Below are 16,664 nucleotides of genomic sequence, written 5' to 3'. Positions count from 1 at the left end.
TAACCCCCCCCCCCAACCCATTCTTTTTTTATAATTTATTTTTTAGTTGTAGATAGACACAATATCTTTACTTCTTTATTTTTAAATATTTTTTTAGTCGTTGATAAACCTTTATTTTATTTGCTTATTTATATGTGGTGCTGGAAATCGAACGCAGTGCCTCACACGTATGTGGCAAGCACTCTACCGCTGAGCTATACCCCAACCCCTCAACCTACTCTTTAGAGCGATAGACTCCTTTTTCTAAACTAAACCTGGGGTGAAATACCAGATACCAGTGTAAATGGATGAAAGAAAGGTGCTTTGTTTTCCATCAGTGGATGAGGAGGGATATGATACCATGTAGCTCTGCCCTCTTATCCTTATCCTTACTTTTTTAGTTGTAGATGGACATAATACCTTTATTTTATTTATTTATTTTTATGTAGTGCTGAGGATCAAACACAGTGCCTCACACATACTAAGCAAGTGCTCTACCACTGAGCTACAACCCAAGCCCCTTGTCATTATCCTTATGATTAAGGAAATAATGTGCAAAGATCATCTGAAGTAAAGTTTTAGGTTGTGTGTAACCCTTAGAGTCATTGTAATTTATAAATTATTAGAAATATTGCACCTACAAATTTGATAATTTATTACATGATCTCATTACTGTGTATGCTTTTTTATTTTTGTTTGAATGTGTGCAGCTTTCACTCTACTCAGCTCCCGAGGGTCAATGTAAATATGTGGAGGAGCCAAGGACTCAACTTGAAGAAAGCATCTCACAGCTCCGACATCATTTTGAGCCGTATACCAGTTGGTGTCAGGTACAGCTGTTAGAGTCAATAATGAAAAGTCTATATAGAGCCAGCATGGTAGCATATACCTGTAATCCTGGTGACTCAGGAGTGCACCTGTAATCCCAGCTCCTTGGGAGGATTGCAGGTTTGAGGCCAGCCCCAGCAATTTAGCAAGGCCTTAAGCAATTTAGCAATTCCCAGTCTCAAAATAAAAAATAAAAAGGGCTGGGACATAGTTCTGTGATAAAGTATCACTGGGTTCAGTCCCCTGGTACCAAAACAACAACAATAACAAAAAGGTAAGAAAAAAAGTCCATGTTGGATACATGATTTTAGAAAAAGGCATAATAAAAGGGTCCAGGTTAAGAGTTCTCTGCTTACAAATGTTCATCAGTGCCACAGGGAGAGCAGGTGCAACAGTGCCCTGGATTCCTTGTGGTACCAGTTGCTGTAGCTGCAGGGAAAATTTTCCTCTCCCTAGGTGGGGTTTGTACCTTGACTAGAGAGAAGAGGGCTGGTAATTGCCTTGTTGGTTGTGGTTATGAAAACATTGTGTTTACTAGAGAGCATATGGGACTGTAATGAAAGTAAACGGATATAATGTAAACATACTAAAACTGGGACATTTTTCTTTCCTAGAGATTCTATAAACTGAGCATCTCTAATCGTGAGGCATTTTGGATATTGGATTTTCAGAGTAGAGATGTTCAACTGGTATAGTTTATGCAAGTATTCCAAAATAAAAAGAAAACTTCTAAAATATAAAATACTTCTAGTCCTAAGCATTTTACATAAGGTATACGACACCTGTGTCACTTTAAACAAATGGTTTTAGTGCATTTAAAATGCTGTAACAGAAAGGTAGATGCCAAAATAGGGTAGAATTACATATTTGAATTGTTTGTCCCAATGAACTACAGGTACAGGTCGGCTTCTGTCTCTAACTTATGTTTTAGGTCAGACATTTGTCATGATGGGAGTGAAAGTATTTCTGTGTTTTTTTAACACCTGAAACCAAAGTTTGCAATTTACAGAATTTGTAGGTATTGATACATGTTTGCCATATTTCATCTTGATTTTGAAAACTGAATAAAAACTAATAAAAAAGGAATAAAAACTAATATGTTGGTGTGTATGAAATGTCAGATTTACTTTGCTTGAGATTTACAAGTTCGATTTTTATCCAGGGCTTGTCTTAAAATTTGAAAGTTTCATGTGCCACTGCTGAGTTTTTGTTTACCAAGTGAGATAAAAAAGTACTGCCCATGACCTCTATCAATAATATAATTTGGGCCTTTATACTTAAGTGAGTTATGAAATACCTAAAGACTTTATACGTATTGTGTTGTAAAGTGCTTAGACTTTGTTATCTTGTTCTAGGTTTTTAATCTGTCTGTAAATAGTTTAGATAAAGTCAGCAAGGGGCTGAGGTGTAGCTCAATGATAGAGAGCATGTTTTGCGTGTATAAGGACCTGGATTCAATCCCTAGCACCATAAAATCAAATAAAAAACAAAACAAAATAAAAAAGAAAGAAAAAACATAAGGTCAATAAATTTGTGTAAATATTTTTGTGTCATGTAAGCTTGACTATTGTTATTTCTGGTATGTCTGATTTTGTATTGTTTTTGGTGCTGGGGATTGAACCTAGGGCCTTGTGCATGCTAAGTACATGATTTACCACTGAACTACACCCCCAGCCCAATATATTTTTTTTAATGAAAGTATTTTATCTTTTTACCTTTCAACAACCTAACGTTGTTTTTGTCTTTTCCTTTTCCTTTTATGCATGATATTCAGTGCAGTAAAACACCTCTCTGGATGATAAAGTAGTTATCAGCATATCTGTTTGCACTACTTCTAAATGATTTTCTTCTAATTGTAATGGTTTTATTTTCCTGGGTGGAATGAAGTTTTCATGAATGGAAATATTTCTAATTCCTGGTTCCTTTTTCAGACCACCAATTTCTAGTCCTTCCTTGAAGATCTAATTTGTTTTAATAGTAAAATATTTTTTTTACCTTTATTTTATTTGTTTTTAACTTTTTTTAATGTGGTGCTGGGGATCGAACCCAGTGCCTCACGCATGCTAGGCAAGCACTCTACCATTGAGCTACAACCCCAGCCCCAATAGTAAAATATTAATCTAGCAAAAGAAGTGGACTATCACTCTGTATTTCAACCTGTAGGTTTTCTTTCTCTTTAATGGGTGGAAGAGAAACCTATAATGGATTTTATTGAAGAAATATTCATTTCTTTCTGTCTTCCCCCAAATTCAGCATTTATTATTTAAGGCCATTTAAAATAATGAGAGTAACTTTTTCTGGCTTGAACTGAATTATCTAAAACAAATCCTTTTTTTAAATGGCAGTTCTGATCCTTCTAATACCCTAATGTCTCCTTTTCCATCTTTGCTGTAGAGGTCTTGAAGGTGGATATCTTCTAGCTAGTCCCTGGTTTCCTTTAGGATCATCTGATGTTCATATACAAAGCTTTTCTTTTTTCTTTTTTTCCTTTTTTGAGATGGAATCTCAATGTTGCCCAAGCTCCTCTCAAACTTCTGGACTTAAGGATCCTCCCACCTCAGCCTCAGGGAGTGCTAGAATTACAGGCCTGTTCCACTGCCTGGCTACAAAGCTTTTTTTAATTGTTATTAAAAGAATGTTGTTACTTCATTTGCTTCAGAATTTTGGGGTATCTCTCCAAACTGAGTCATTTGATCCTTTGTCTCATTGAAGCTGGTCATTTTCTGCTTCAAATGGGTACTTTCCAGATGTAAGCTATAAAATAATGGCAAAACCAGGAAATAGGCAATATGAAACACAAATTTAATTTCATAGGAAAAGGATTGCCTCTAAATTATCAAGGGGATTGATCTTTAGTCTATTTTCTTCCATTTTAGGAGAAGAGTAAGAATGCTGGGTTGTTAAAAGCACTGTAGTTGGAATCTTTGCCCCTGTGGCAATAGGAAACCATTCTGCTAAGCAGTTTGCAGTGAAGGGAAAATTACAAAAGAAAAAAAAAGAACCCAGAAAGTATCTCTTTATTCAAAATCTGTTAATAGCTAGGAGTGTAGCTCAGTGGTAGAGTATGTTCTTAGCTCTCCCAGGGCCTTGGATTCAGTTCCCAGCATCAAAAACAAAAATGTTCAGTAAAGTATATATATGTTGTTACTTTATAATCAGCAAATTCTACTCATTCTGTTCCTTTTTACTTTTTTAGGAAACATACTCCAAAACTAAGCCCAAGATGCAAAGTTTGGTTCAATGGGGGCTAGGTAAGTCATTTTGTTATTAGGCATAATCAGTTACTTCAATAATATTGAACTGTTTAACTGGAGTTCTATGAATGGAATCTAGAGATATATGGATTTGTTTAAATCTTACACAGAATTTTAGAACTGTGTGAATTTTTCTAGAAAGAAAATCTGTTCTTTTCATCCAGATTTCAGGGGGCTCATATCTCCTAAGTTTCTTCAACATTATTAAGATTATAGGGTTAGCAAGTGCAGATACACTGTGTTTTTAATAAAATGGATTTCCAGGTACAATGTAGTACAGCACACTAACTCATCAGTAGATTCCTAGAATCAAAGTAGTTAACTTACATTGCTATTATTACATGCTATAGAAGTTTAGAGGCAGGAAGGAACTGAGCTGCTGTGCCTGGGAAAGGTCTTATTGCATAATTAGTAGTGTTCCTACATTTTTTTCATTGTCCTTGATTGTTTCTCATATATAGGCCACTTATCACCTACCTGTACTCATAAACTGAGCTCACAGTCTACATTCTGACTAATGTCAGGAACTGGTAAAACAGAGACTGATCATATTTCATTCCCCTCATTGTGCATCTTGGTGAATCAAAATCTTGTTTTTAAAAGGATGTGTTTTCATGATAACAAAAAAAAAATGGCACTGAAGAAGCCTTTTCATTCATTATTTGCAGTATTTGTTTTGTTTTTTCTTTTCCTGGACTCAGTTACTGCAAAAACTCTAAAGCAGAAACATTCCATTATGAGTTATTATCTGCCAAAGCTCTCAGACCATTTTCCAGAAGCTACAGTGAAGGCATGTTACCAGAAGCTGGGCTCTGGCTTCAAGAGCAATCTTGAAACATCATTTTCCCTATTTCTTTGTAATTTACCTACTTCTGCTCAGCTCACAAAAAGCCATCTGGGTCTCCTCCTGTCAACTGTTCTTATGTGTATGTCTAGAATTAAACAACGCTATGCTGGTAGGCAAAAATAAAGGAAAGTAGAAAATTGCCTCAGAAAACCAAGTTGAGAGGATAGAAAGTCAAGACCAGATTGAAGACAAAATAAGTAAAAATTTTAACCAGGTGGAAGTTAATGCAAATGTATAACACAAGCCCTGTAATAGTGTTTAAAATGATTATCACATCTCCCAAAGAATCATGAAAGGAAAATTTTAAGTATCTGGTGTTTTCTGGGGGAGAGATTTACTCAGTATTCTAGCTTATTGGTTCAGTTCAGCATATGTTTGTCAAGTCACATCATGCCAGTCATTGAAGATCAAAGTTGATTAAGAAAGTGGTCACAACCAGCAAGATACATATAATAAATTATTCAATACTAATGCAAATACAGAAATAATTACAGACCACTATTGAAGGTACAGAGGAAGGAGACTAGTTGAATAGTGATTGGGGAGTTGGGAGCAGTGAGGGGAAGGATTTTTAAGATGAATCTTCAAGGACCAGTGTTAGCCACACCAACACGTGGGTGTTGCAGATACAGTGTGATCAAAACTTGGAGGTGGGACTATAAGGAGATAGAGAGTGCTGAAGATGAGGCTGTGAGACATACAGGAGGGCTTTGTAAGTCATGACCTAGCTGAAATTCATTTGTTAATTCATCCAGTATTTCTCATCTCCTGTCAGTGTTCTTAATAAATGTCTGTGGAATGACTATCCGCTGTTAACACTGAGGGAAGATAACATGTAACAAGTATCACAAATCCACCATTTAGGAGCTTATATTCTCCAACTCTATAGCACACTGCACTTTAACTATTCAGATGTGTGTTTCCTGGGACATCTGAATAGTTAAGTGCAGTGTGCTATAGAGTTAGGTACCAAGTGATGGTATAGAGAATAAATATGTGATTCCCAATGAAGACAAAAGGTCTGGGCTGATGAACTTAGAAAACACTTTTCTGAGGCGATAGGGCCCAAGCTAGGTCTTATCTGGGTGAGACTGGCTCATTGAAGGGGAGAGGAGAGGATGCATTATGTGAATGGAGTCACAAGGCATGGTGAATAGGCTTATGTGTTATGTTTATTTTTATTTATTCTGTCACCACCAACAGCTGGCTATTCCCCACAAGTTTCCTTCATTATCCAAATTTATTGTTCTTGAGTTCAAATAATGAGTTCAGATGGCAAAGGATACTTATTTTTCCTAGGCTTATATATTTGGTTCCTGAAAGAATATAAAAGAAGTTTATTAGTAGCATACAAACAATATGTGGTTTGAAAAGCTTTTGATACTGTATGTACTACTTGTATGTAAGACTTTGGTTTTTAATGAGTAATTTATGATTTTTTTTTCCAATCTGATTTTATTATAGATAGCTATGAATATCTCCAAAATGCACCTCCTGGATTTTTTCCAAGACTTGGTGTTATTGGTTTTGCTGGCCTTGTTGGACTCCTTTTCACTAGAGGTGGGTGCAATTTTGTGGGTTTTTTTTTTTTTTGAACAGTCAGTTCTTGTGGGAAAGATAGGGTATGTTTGGTTCTTTACTTTCAATGAACAGTTTTCAGAATAATGAGTTGGTTCCTGAACATTGACTTCTTAATATGTAATTAATATAGTCGTTTACTCCATTCTGTTTAAGCAAATATAAATTTTGTACTCTTTGTAGAAAAGAAATTAGTTTTTTCTTATAAGTACATTTACTGTTCAACTCTTTACTGCTCTTAGGTACAGAGTGAATTATTATTATTATTATTATTATTATTATTATTATTTTGGCATTGGGGATTGAACTCAGGGTACTTGACCACTGAGCTACATCCCCAGCCCTATTTTTATATTTTATTTAGAGACAGGGTCTCACTGAGCTGTTCAGTGCCTCGCTTTTTGCTGAGGCTGGCTTTGATGTCGGGATCCTTCTGCCTCAGTCCCTGGAGTTTCTAGGATTATAGGCGTGCGCCACCATGCCTGGCTAGAGTGAATTTTTGTTCAGTCTTTCATACCTGAGAAATAAACTGTTTCTAAATGTTTCACTGTTATTGTCAGGCTATTAATCACAGTAAATAGAGCATTAACTTAATAGAGAACTTATTAACTTTTTGATGTGTCATGGCTTCAGTCAGTAATGATGTAAAAAAATTTAAAATGCTTAAAATTAAAGCTGGGTTTAGTGTCCTGTAATCCCAGCTACTCCGGAGGCTGAGGCAGGAGGATCAGAAGTTGAAGGCCAGCACTGGCAACTTAGCAGGACCCCATCTCAATAAAAAAAGCTAACAAATGTCAACTTAAATATATTACGTAGGTACTGAAGGCATTGCTCAGTGATATAGCACTTGCCTAGCATATATGAGGCCCTAGGTCAATCTCCAGCACCACCAACCCCAAAATAACACTACACTCACTGTTAGATTACAGAACATTTATAAAAAATAAAGGATGATAAAAGACTTTACTATGATGAGTTTAAGTTTTTGTGAAATTCTTGAAGTTTTGCTGACTCTAAAATGAATGCTTATGGTATAAAATTCAGTTAAAGAATTCTTTTTCTTTTTTAATATTTTTTTAGTTGTAAATGGACCTTTATTTATTTATATGTGGTACTGAGAATCGAACCCAGTGCCTCACACATACTAGGCAAGCACTCTACCACTGAACCACAACCCCAGCTCCAGTTACAGGAATTCTTTTTTTTTAAAAAAATATTTATTTATTAGTTTTGGATGGACGCAATATCTTTATTTTACATTTATGTGGTGTACTGAGGGTCGAACCCAGTGCCTTGCACGTGCAAGGCAAGCGCTCTACAACTGAGCTTCAAACCTAAATTCTTAAAGAGAAATTCCTATAAAGAACCCTGTAATCTGACCCCCCTAAAACAGAACCATAGTTTGATACCTATTTCACCAGTTTTAGAACTCTTTCTTCTTGATGCATTAAGTGTTATTTTAGAATCTGGAGCGTAAATGCAGCCCTAGTGCTACTCCCAATTCACCTGCTGAATGAACGGTGTCTTGGTCTCCTTGCCTTTCTATCATCTTGTACTAAGCAATGAGAATTAAATTTCCATTTCTTTTTTTTAGTAACCAATTTGCAAAGCAACACTATTTTTCATATATCTTTCCCCTTATTTCCTGCAAAGCTGTTCAGAAAAGGATTCCATTGTCATTTAAATAGTGCTTGGGATTTATAAACATCCCAAGGCCAGGGGTATTGGAATTGTGGCTATGACTAGAATGTGGAATCCAGTGAGATAAGCTTCTACTGCCCTCTCTGTTGTTTGAGCATGTGGGGGAGTCTTGCAAGCCCAAAGAAAGCTTTCAGTGCTATGGGTAACTTCCTGTCCTATCAGGTGTTTGTCCGCCACCTCTAGGGTTTCCATCCTGAGGAGGGTTGGAGACTGCACTCTCCTGGGCAGAGTGTACCTGCTACCATGGGTCCTATCCCTTTGTGTTTGTTTGCTTATTTGTTCCTAGCTTTTTTTCCCCTTCCTGGGAGGGCCTGGTAGCATTAAAATAATTTGAAACTTTCATTCTTTTTTTTAAAAAAAAATGTCCACATAGGCACATGCATGTGTGCATGCACACATTCATGCACTCACAGGTGATAGTAAATTTTTTTTCATGGCCATTTAGAAGGGCCTGAGGTGAAAAGCATCAGAGGGGTTCACTGAGCAAGATAAATGGGATGGTAGACTCATTTATGGGTGACAAGTGTGGTTTTCAGGCCCCTCCAGGGAGATAATTCCCTATGCAGCAGCAGGATGGGCTCAGAAGTCCCTCCTGGTAGGGTTTCTTGAGCACACCTGCTAAGTAGTGTGCCTAAGTTAATGAGGAGGCCTGCGACTATAATGGTGACACAGTGCTCCCAGAGTGAGAGCTGTGCCTTCTGGTGGCTCTTCCCCTCACTGACAGCCAGTGAGTGATTGTCCTTTCGCAACGCTGATACTCACTGCCTACACCACTGGCTTTTTGGGAGGGGTGAGCATGAAGGTGGGCATGCGGGCATGCAGTCATACCTCCTTCCTAAGGTGTGTGTGTGGACCTTCCAGCTCATTGTGTAGACCAGCAGGGCCCAAAAACCCAAGAGCTGCTACTTATCAGCTTTCCCTAGAGAAGTGAAAAATGAGTGTCATTAGTTTTGCTGGTCTCTTCAGCTGGTCCCCACCTGCTTGGGCATAAAGCTTCAAGTGGACAGGGAAGACCTGAGGAATAACAGATTTTTCTGTTCCAGGATAATTATATCCTTTTAACCCAGGCAATAGGACTTGGAGAGAAACATTTTTTTTAATATATTTTTTTAGTTGTAGATGAACACAATACTTTTATTTTGTTTATTTATTTATTTATATGTGGTGTTGAGGATCGAACCTAGTGCCTCACACGTGTGAGGCAAGCGCTCTACCACTGAACCACAACCCCAGCCCCGAAACATTAATTTATTAATAGTCTAGTCGATAATACTCATATTCTCAATAGCCCCAGTTTTATCTTTGAATATTTATCTGTTTAAAGTTTAAAACCAGGGGCTTGGAGTGTAGCTCAGTGGTAGAGTGCTTGCCTAGCATGCCTGAGGCCCTGGGTTGAAAACCCAGCCCCACAAAAATTTTTTTTTTAAGAAAAATAAAGTATAAAATTAATAAGCAGCACTTGCATTGGTAGAATTGTATATTATTAATACACATTGCCCTAACGTGTATCCATCAAAAACACCATCCATGCCTCTCAGTGGAGACTACTTCTTTTTTTTTTATTTTTTCATACACACACACACACAGTTGTAGATGGACAAAATACATTTATTTTGTTTGCTCATTTTTATGTGGTGCTGAGGATTGAATACAGTGCTTCACACATGCTAGTCAAGCGCTCCGCTACTGAGCTACAACCACAGCCCTCAGTGACTATTTCTAATGTTAAGTCCACCTGCATTCTCCTTTTTCACCCTCTGCCACTTTTTGTTTTTACCTCATTCTCAGGTTTCTCCAAATTCAGCATCCTGTTGTTTATCAATTCCTCTTTTCTCCATAGCTCTTCATCCTCTGCAGCCTGACCTCAGACTTCAACACAGCTGTTGTTTTAGGACTTCCTTTATGCTCTCTTGGGCTTGAGCCCCCTGTTCTTATCTTCTGGGTTATCTTCTCCTTGGTTTATTTTGCCATGTTGTTCAACCATATGCTTAAATTTCTTTTAAAAAAGAGTCTCTTTAAAAATATATGGGAGACAAACTTTCCAAGACCTTGCATGTCTGCCCTTATACCAAGTGATAGTTTAGATAGTGATATCATTTGTTTTCCACTAAAACTTTGAAAACTGGGTCTTGTAGCATCTGGCATATAGATGGGAGAGTCAATAGCCAGACCTGTTCCTTCTGAAGTCATTCTTTGTTTTCCCTCCTCGAACTTTTAAGGATCTTTTTAAATCTTTTGTTTTCTGAATTTCTATGGTGCTGTGACTATATAGATGTTTTCTTTCCTTGATTGGACATTGGGTGGCTCCCAGCCTTCAGCTAAAGGATGATATCTATATGGCACATCTTTGAAAATTTGCTGCTCTTCTATTAATTAGCAGTTGAGTTGTTTAAAAATGACCCTATATATCTTATATTTTCTTGATTGTTTTGTTTCATTCCTTTTAGATTTTTTTTTTTACTTTGTTCCTTTCCTTGAACTCCTTCTTATTCCCTGAATGTTCCTTTTTTCATAGAATTCTTTTTTCTTTTAATGTAGTTGCTTCTTGAATTTATTTGATGATACTTAATAACAGGTCTAGTTTTGTTTTGAAGTTCTGTTTCCCGTGGGGTTTTTTCCCTTGCTTGTCTTAGGTTCTAGGCTTTCCTCCAACAACTGGTGATCCTTGGTTGTCAGGTCAGGTTTCAGAATGAGGCAATTGAAATGCTAGTAAGCATGCTTTTGTGTTAGATGGGGCTTGCTGACAGACACTTCTGCCTCAGGGTGAGCTGGACTGGACTCAGGATCAGTTTTAGAAGGGCTTTACTCTCAAGCACTAACTGTGTGCACACACACACAACTATCTTGGTTGTTAGTAGAAAACCCCTGGCATTTCTTTAGTAATACCCTGCCGCGCTTTAAAAATTTGGCCTGGCTTGAATTCCTGGCCATGGGCAGTTTTGCACTGGGATCGCATAGGGAAAGGAAGGGATCAATTTGTCCATGTATAAGACTTGCACTTGTCCCCTGTCTTGATTCCTGGGTGTCACTTCCACTCTCCATAGTACATGCCATCTCTGCCTGGGACAGGTCTGCTCCCTCTTTAGCTATAACCCTTCTTCAAGACTTTAAGGCTACTTCTCTTCACTCTTCAGTTTCTGAAAATTGGTTAACACTTTTTTCTTTTGCAGTGCTGGGGATGGAACCTGGGCCTTTGCCTGTGATAGGCAAGTGCTGTACCATTGATCTATACCCCCAGTTGATTCTTCTTATCTGCCAGTGGCCTCTCCACACATTTTTCTTCATGGTGGATTTTTAAATTTGTATTTTATTCTTTTACTGTTATTTTAATGAAGTCTCAGGAAGAAGAGGAAGGGAACAATTGTGTTTATTATTTAAATAGGAAGCCAGTTTGCTGTTAGAAAAACATAAACCTTAGAAACCAGAATTCTGATTTGTTTGTTTGATTTCAAAATAATGTTTTTCTGCTTCCTTAGAAATGGTGGTTCTCTTGAAAACATTTGCTGAGTGGTAGAAGCCAATGACAAAGGAACATATGATTCCATTTATGTGAAATATTCAGAGTAGGCAAATCCATAGATACAGAAAGTAGATTATTGGTAGCCTAGGGCTGGCAGGGGGGAAGGGGAATTGGGAAGTGACTGCCAATGGATATTGGTGGGTTTCTCTTTCTCTTTCTTTCTCTCTCCCCCCACCCCTCACCCTTACCTTCTACCTTCCCTTTTTCTCCCTCTCTCCTCTTTCTTTTCTCCTTCTTTCTTTGCCTTCCATTTCTCCCTCCCTCCTTTCCTTTCTCCTTCCTTCCCTTTTTCTGGAACCCAGGGTCTCCCACATGCCCAGCACATGCTGTACCACTGAGCTACACCCCCAGCCCAAAGGTATGAGTTTCTTTTGAGGATAATAAAATTGTTTTTGATGATGATTATGCAACTCTTTGAACATACTAAAAGCCATTAAATTTTGAACTTTAAATGGGTGAATTTTGTGAATTATATTCTAATAAAGCTGTGGGAAAGGCATGTAAGTACTGTTACTAAATGCATTCTCTCAATTTAAGGTCAAAGCAATCTTGTTCAGTATTAAATGTATAAGGTAAATTGTAATGGTGAGACAGATAATGAATCATCTGATGGTGTGTACAACCTTTTGTTTATTAGGTTCAAAAATAAAGAAGCTTGTGTATCCACCTGCTTTCATGGGATTAGCTGCCTCTATCTATTACCCACAACAAGCCATTGCATTTGCTCAGGTGAGATAGACCCAGTAAGTTAGGATGTCCTTCATTCTTGTGTGTGATATATGGATTTGCTGCTTAATTTTATTTTATTTTGTAGTTACAAAAACACCAGATTAAAATTTGGCTGAACGTATAGATGAACTACAACAAATTGAAATGTTTTTCTCCATTGTGTGCCTCAGCACTGGCTCTCCATTTATGATGCCAGTATTCAAATAATGCATGCTAATTTAAACATTAAGCCAAGAAAATGTAAGGCAATATTTCTGTATACTTACACAGAAGTCTAAAGACCCATTCTAAATTGATAATTATGGGTCACTCGGTTCAGATGTGTCTGGTCATAACCTCTCTTCAATAGACTTGCAGGCACAGGCTGTGCTTTGGCCTCCATATCTCCCTAGTGCCAGCCTCAATTTTCTCACTGGGGACTTGAGGGCATGTGGTCCCTTCTGCTGTTGCTCCTTTCTTGCCCTTCACACCTCAGCTTGATTGTATCCTGGAAGGAGGTAGATCACAGTGGTAGACAACATGGGTAAACTAAACCATTCTCCAAGGGTGGTTCCTGGACCAGCAGCATTAGCATCCCCTGGGAATTTGTTAGAGATGGAGATTCTCAGATTCTCCCACCACATATCAACTGAATCAGACACTCTGAGGACAAAGGCCAGGCTTAGGAGTTATTGTTCGGAGAAGGGAATTCTAAACATAGGAGTCCCTAGGAAAACTGGTAAGAGTAAAGCAGGCTGTAGGTTTTTAGGTCCTGAACAGATTATGGAGATAGGGACCCAGTTGCCAGAACTGCCATATCACAAGGATACTAAGTCCCAGAAGAGGACAATAGTGCAGTCACCAGTATTAGGCTCTGAGCTAGATAGATTGATAATGAACTCCCTGGATTCTGCATGACAAATTCCTGGATGGGACTGTAGTTGTAGGTGGGATTCCAGTGGCCCCCAACTGTGAGAAATTGATGGCTTTGGAAGGGCCAGTATGATCTTCCCAGCATAGGTTTGATATTGTTTATAAGGTCCTGGAGGCAGTAGGTAATGTTCTTGCCCCTGCTCCAGTCCCAGCTCAGGAACAGGGAGTGACTTCTGATTGCCTTAGATTTAAAAGAATGATTAAACATCATCTCAGTCTATTATGATTTAAATAGTAAATGGCTGGGTTGGGGAAAGAGGCTGGGCTGCTGATTGAGAAGTAGATATAGCTGCCCCCAGAGTGGAGGTCTTTTTTTTTTGTCTTAATGTGTCACAGCATGTTGCAAAACATCTTTTATGTTTACAACCAAGATAGTAGGATGTAAATCTGAGTTGATTCTTATTGTTTTTAAAGTCAGTGAGAAGTAGTTTTGTCTTTTTTTTTTTTTTGTACCTAAAATGAACCTGAACAAAACAATTAATTTGGGTTGAGAATATACCTCAATTGGTAGAGTGCTTGCCTCACATGCACAAGGCTCTGGGCTCAATCATCAGCACCACAAATAAATAAGTAAAAATAAGTCACAATATACTTTAAAAAATTTTTTTATATTAACTTTATTTTCACTAGATATAAAACTTTATGGGGCTGGGGTTGTGGCTCAGTGGTAGAGCACTTGCCTAGCATGTGTAAGGCACTGGGTTTGATCCTCAGCACCACTTAAAAATAAATAAAATAAAGGTCCATCAACACCTAATAAAAATTTTTAAAAAATTATGGATCTGTTGGAATGATGAAAATATTCTGGAAATGGAGAGTGGTTGTGGTTGTACAACATTGCACATAAACTTACTATCACTGAATTGTACACATAAAAATGGTTACAGTGATCAACTTTGTGTTGTAAATATGTTTGGTCACTTTAAAATTTTTATTTTCTTTTTTAAAAAATTGTGTTATTGGGCTGGGGATGTGGTTCAAGCAGTAGCGCGCTTGCCTGGCATGCGTGGGGCGCTGGGTTCGATCCTCAGCACCACATAAAAATAAAATAAAAATGTTGTGTCCACCGAAAACTAATATTAAAAAATTCTCTTTCTCTCTTTAAAAAAAATGTGTTTTATATATATATTATGTATTTTTTTGCGTGTGTTTGTGGTACTAGCGGTTAAACACAGGGGTGCATTATTACAGAATCACATCCCCAGCCCTTTTTATTTTTTATTTTGAGACAGGGTCTTGCTATGTTGCTGAGATGTGTGTGCCACCATGCCCAGCATTGCATATATTATCAGAATAAAACAACCAAATGAACATCAGTGATTGAAAGCAATTTTCTGGTATTGTTTCAGTGTCATTTAGTTCCTATTTCACAGTTTGTTTTCTTTTTTATGAATACTTGGATCTTGGACAAGCCCCTTAATGGTTTATATTGTATTTTCTGTTCAGTAGCACTTAGATAAGTGCACTATAGGAAAATTCTCAGATTCATGGAGAATGTTATTTTTTTCTCAGAAATGTAAAATACAAGGAATAGCACCACCCATATGTGTAATAAATGTTCAATGCATCTACCAATGGGTCCAAGAATCATATCATATATTTTAAAAACAGTAGGAGCAACTGAAAGAATATGATTTATAAGGAATCAGCATATTGCAAACACACTGAATTTACTTGCATTTGACTTTAGATGATTCACTTGGCCTCTGTCTCCTTTTGTCTCCTTGGTGTTATACAGGATAGAGATAAGTCATGTGAAAGTGCTTGTAAATCAAGCACTATTATACAAATATTACTTACAAAAATTAGGAAGAGGCTAACATTTTCAGAAATTAGAAGTATGATAGAGAAGAGCAATCAACGTTCATAGGACCAATGAATGCAAATTACTAGAAACATTTTTTTTTGAAGGCTCAGTACTTTTAAAAAAAGTTTCCAGCAATTCAAGTCAGCTAGCCAAAGGTAGACAAGTGCATTTTAAGGTCATGAACTCCCTGAGCTTGCCTCTGATATTAGAGGAACAATTCTGGATTTTGTTACTTTCAAAAGCTCTGTACAAATCCAAAGACTTTATATTTAGGGGGGGCTGGGAAAACTAGGATCATCTTCACTGGGTTCATTTACTGTTCCTCTGAGTCCCTAAAATGAGTGATTGACTTTCAACTTAGCAGATATGACTTTTTTGGTTGTAATGTACTAGGCAGGGTGCTAGATGGGATACATAGACACCTTTTTGCATGTGATTTTCAGAAATTTTCAATATTAACAGTGGTCTCTTATTTTTTTCTCTGAAGTTTCAAAAGTTTAGGATATATACATTTTGTGGGCTGGGATGTGACTCAGTGGTAGAGTACTTACCTCACATGCATGAGGCCCTGAGTTCCATTCCTAGTACCACAAAAATATATATACCTGTAATTTATAGCAAATTATTTAAAAAGATAACTTATACAACCAGACTATTTTTCTTTTTTTATTTTTATTTTTAGTTGTAGATGGACACAATAACTTTGTTTTATTTATTTATTTTTACGTGGAGCTAAGGATCAAACCCAGGGCCTCAACACATGCCAGGCAAGGCCTCTAACACTGAGCCACAACCCCAGCCCCAGACTACTTTTCTTCCTATACTATCATTCTTACCTTTTTGTTTTAATTTTTTCCTCTTATTTCTTTTTTTTTTTTTCATTCTTACTCTTTACTTGCTTATGTTACTCAGTTTTAATGTGTATGTCCTAAGACTTCCTGTAGTGGTCATGTGCTTAAATGCAGCTCTTCCTGAAAACAGGGAATTCTCTTCCTCACCAGTCATGTATGGAATAGCAATAGATCTTTTCCATTTCATTTCAAGGTCACTGGAGAGAAGTTATATGACTGGGGTTTACGAGGATACATAGTCATAGAAGATTTGTGGAAGGAGAACTTTCAGAAGGTAAGAAACATCATTTTTATTATCTTTCTTTTGGTTTAAATATGTGGTTTCTCTATGGTTTTGTAAAATATTTGATAACCCTGTTGTTTTACTTGCTTTTTCTGTTTGTTTTTAGTTGCATCTCCAGCTCGGACTTTTTAGTGGAGGAACAATACAATTTCTGAGCACTTAGTTATTTTCAGCAGGACCAAATCAATGGTGACCATAAAATGCATTCCACTGCAGCCTTAGACCCTAATTTCCACTCTAATCTATTTATTGTTGCTCAAAGTGTAGCACCTTATCCTAAAGTCTTATCAAAACTGGATTCAGAGCTGCATTGTGATACACACCTTTAATTTCAGGAGGCTGAGGCAGAAGGATCTTGAGTTTGAGGCCTGCTTG

At 37.3% G+C, this 16,664-nt stretch overlaps 1 protein-coding gene across 5 annotated transcripts in view; it reads left to right on the top strand.

The window, feature by feature from the left end:
- Apoo (apolipoprotein O) overlaps positions 1 to 16,664 on the top strand; it is a 67,890-nt gene that overhangs the window by 21,251 nt on the left and 29,975 nt on the right. For 3 of the 5 annotated variants that reach the window (XM_048796500.1, XM_015488090.2, XM_015488091.2), the window contains exons 3-7: positions 690 to 809; positions 4,004 to 4,058; positions 6,373 to 6,468; positions 12,345 to 12,436; positions 16,200 to 16,280. In XM_048796500.1, the coding sequence (XP_048652457.1) occupies positions 690 to 809; positions 4,004 to 4,058; positions 6,373 to 6,468; positions 12,345 to 12,436; positions 16,200 to 16,280 (444 nt within the window). Of the gene's footprint in view, positions 1 to 689; positions 810 to 4,003; positions 4,059 to 6,372; positions 6,469 to 12,344; positions 12,437 to 16,199; positions 16,281 to 16,395; positions 16,479 to 16,664 lie in introns of all 5 variants that reach the window. The other 2 variants (XR_007344791.1, XM_015488089.2) reach the window with 1 other exon arrangement.

Source organism: Marmota marmota, unplaced genomic scaffold (genome assembly GCF_001458135.2).
Source record: "Marmota marmota marmota unplaced genomic scaffold, marMar, whole genome shotgun sequence".
Lineage (NCBI taxonomy): Eukaryota > Metazoa > Chordata > Mammalia > Rodentia > Sciuridae > Marmota > Marmota marmota.
This window is presented reverse-complemented; position numbering and strand designations above follow the sequence as displayed.